Source organism: Cicer arietinum, chromosome 8 (assembly GCF_000331145.2).
Source record: "Cicer arietinum cultivar CDC Frontier isolate Library 1 chromosome 8, Cicar.CDCFrontier_v2.0, whole genome shotgun sequence".
Lineage (NCBI taxonomy): Eukaryota > Viridiplantae > Streptophyta > Magnoliopsida > Fabales > Fabaceae > Cicer > Cicer arietinum.
The window spans coordinates 18,082,231-18,085,214 of NC_021167.2; the positions used below are offsets into that span (position 1 = coordinate 18,082,231).

Here is a 2,984-nt window from a genome sequence, read left to right on the forward strand (position 1 = left end):
GGGAGAGGGGATAAAGGGATTAGGCTATGCTGATGAAATAAAGAAGAAGGATAGCATGCTCTACTTCTATAATTGGAGCTATCGTATATGAGGAGCTTTCTTTTTTGTATGAAATGTGATGTGATCTTAAATTTATTATGTGGTGTTAGGGCAAATTTAGAGGTAAAGGGATTCTCTGTGATTTCGTTCAAGGATATTGACATCCTAAGTTATGTTCGAAATTTTAAGAGTGTTTTTACTTGTTTAAGGTTCCCCCCTCTTACGCGTGAAGATGTTATGATTGTAATATTTGTGTATTTTATATTTTTGACACACCTTGTGCTTAGAATATCTTTTTTCATATAATTTGTTTAGTCTTTAGAAAAAAAAATCAACTTACATGTGCATCACACGGGTTTTATTCAATTTAGAAGAAAATTTCACCAGTTGAGAAGTAACATCAATATGAAAATCTAAAAACAAATATTTATGGTGAATTACACTTATACACCTTTGTCGTAAATAACTCCATTATACACTAATAAAGTTCCACAACCAACTTATTACCACTTCTAGATTTTCATCATATTTGTGTTAAACGATTGATATCAATAGGATAAGCATCTGATGCAGATTGAGCATTGTAAGCTCTTTTACCAATTATAGTATTGCCAATTTCAGTTGGATGAAATGCATCCCAAAATAAGTATTCGTTCCTATTATTACATGGGGTTTGAAGTGGCAAACATGTAATTTGACCATTGTTCCTTCCTACACCACAACATCCTTCATTTGTAACTCTTAAACCTGAAAGTTAAATATAATAACAAAATAAGCAAAATTTTGTCTAAAATTTGATTCCCATAAATTATTTAATATGTGTAGTTGAATATTTGATATAAAAAGATAAACAACTATATTTGATATAATTGAATTTCTTAAAATTAATAAAAGTATTTTTCTTTCTCTGTTTCTTATAATAGCGAGTAAAGATACTACAAGACAAATTATAACCAGAAAATATCTTAGTCAGAAAGTAATTACCAAATGATGATGGATTGTTTATGATGTCTTGAAAGATACCATAAACATTTACATAGATGAACCTTGCATCGGGAAGCTGGTTGTTGAGTTGATCAACAAGAGATTTCAAACCGTTATTGAATAATTGATTTGCGGAATCAATTCTTTCAACACATGTTCTACCATCTGGGCTGTTTTGGGCTAATTCATTTGGGCTACAACCTATTTCACCAACCCCGAATAAAGCCATTTTTCTTGCTCCATAGTTATATAGGATCTAAGTCACAGGCACAAATCAATCATTAATTTTTCAGGGTGTTTAATATGAACTTAGTTCAAAAGTGAATTTTATTATTTATAGTAAAAAAAATTTAAAAATATATTATATTTATTCTCTATTTTTTATTATTATAAAATGGTTTTTTACTAAACTTGGTAAGACTGAACTATTTTTGAAAAGACTATATAAGAAGACTTTGAATTTTCTTCCGTAAGATTCTAAATCACGTGTAATCTTTTTTTTATTTTAGGCAACTCATGTGTAATTAAAAATAGTAATAATAAAATAGCTTTTGCATGCCATTTCTATTTCAAATTACTACAATTCTTTTTCTTTCTAACAAAAGTAGGATATTTGAAATTTAGATATAGTGGGCAGACCTTAGTTCTTAGGACTTTAAGACTTCTCAAAGTAATTGTTTCTTAAGTATGTTTTGGCATAAAAAACTATAAAAATTTTTATCAATTGACATAATTAAAACATTTTACATCATTAAAGTAAGAATGGTCAATTTTAAATAAATAAAATTAAAAAAAAATATATATATATATATATATATAAATATTAAATTTTTTTTATCAATTTCTTATTTTAAAATTTGCTTTAGTGCCGTATTTGATAAATACAATGAAAACCAACAATATACAATGTAAAAGAGTGAAATGGTAATTAATAGAGAGAATGAGAGTCTAACCCTGAGTTGTTCAGCATACGCTTGAATAAGAACATCAGCAAACTGTTGTGGTGTATATTGTCTACTACTAGAATAAGCAGGCATGAAATAATTGTTAAGGTAATCATTGCTACCCAATCCAATTGAATAAATGTACTTGCTAAGATAATTTGCAGTTGTGTTCTCATCTCCAAGCAAATTTACCATTTGGGATACTGTCTTTTGGTAATTTTGCACTTGCCCACTAAAACTTATACGATCTCCCTACAAAGTAGAGAAAAAAAAATGAACAATTCTAGAGACTATTCGCGTGGTTAATTATGAAACAAAAAATGAAGGAAATTAGGGTTAACTCAAATGTTGATTTAATTCTTCCTTATAATTTTTTTTGTCTTGTATTTAACAAAAACTAATGTATTTTTAGCTCATTATTAGTCTCTCATTAACGGACTAAAAATATTATAAAAAGTTTATTTATTTATAGATTATAGAGTTAAAAATATACTAGTTTTTTTATAAAGATAAAAAATATACTAGTTGTTGTCCGGTTTCTTCTCTTATTCCAGCAGCTGCAGAAGCATAATTGACTCCTTTGAGTATGTCCCGATCTCTGGCTGTTGCATAAGGAGATATATAATCCTCGAATCCCAAAAGTTCAGCTGTCAAATTTCAATAGATTTATACATGTATATAAAAAGGAATATTTTTATTCAATAATATACAAAGTAACATGACCCCTAATTTAGCCCGTCAAAACAAAAATCATGTTTACTAATTTATTATTAATTCGTATCTACATTTTCTAGTTTGTTTTTCTTGTTAAAAAATTTGGATTACACGTGTAATATTTAAATTTGTTAAGATTATTATGTTAATTAGTCAAATTTAAGTGATTTATTTCATATAAATTTTACGATTAAAGATATAATTGTCATGAAAAATATGGCGTAAATACCATAAATATTATTTCTATTTTTATGATTGATAAAAATAAAAAAAAATAAAAGTAGGAAAATCATGACTCTTCAT

General features: G+C 27.1%; 1 protein-coding gene across 1 annotated transcript in view; it reads right to left on the reverse strand.

The window, feature by feature from the left end:
- Positions 1-364: 364 nt before the first annotated feature.
- Positions 365-2,984, reverse strand: part of LOC101503394 (GDSL esterase/lipase At1g29670-like) — a 6,993-nt gene continuing 4,373 nt past the window's right edge. The window contains exons 2-5 of the mRNA XM_004497669.4: positions 2,490-2,614; positions 1,977-2,219; positions 1,024-1,279; positions 365-786 (exon numbers count right to left, since the gene is read on the reverse strand). Coding sequence (XP_004497726.1) covers positions 563-786; positions 1,024-1,279; positions 1,977-2,219; positions 2,490-2,614 — 848 coding nt within the window. The 3' untranslated portion in view covers positions 365-562. The remainder of the gene's footprint in view (positions 787-1,023; positions 1,280-1,976; positions 2,220-2,489; positions 2,615-2,984) is intronic.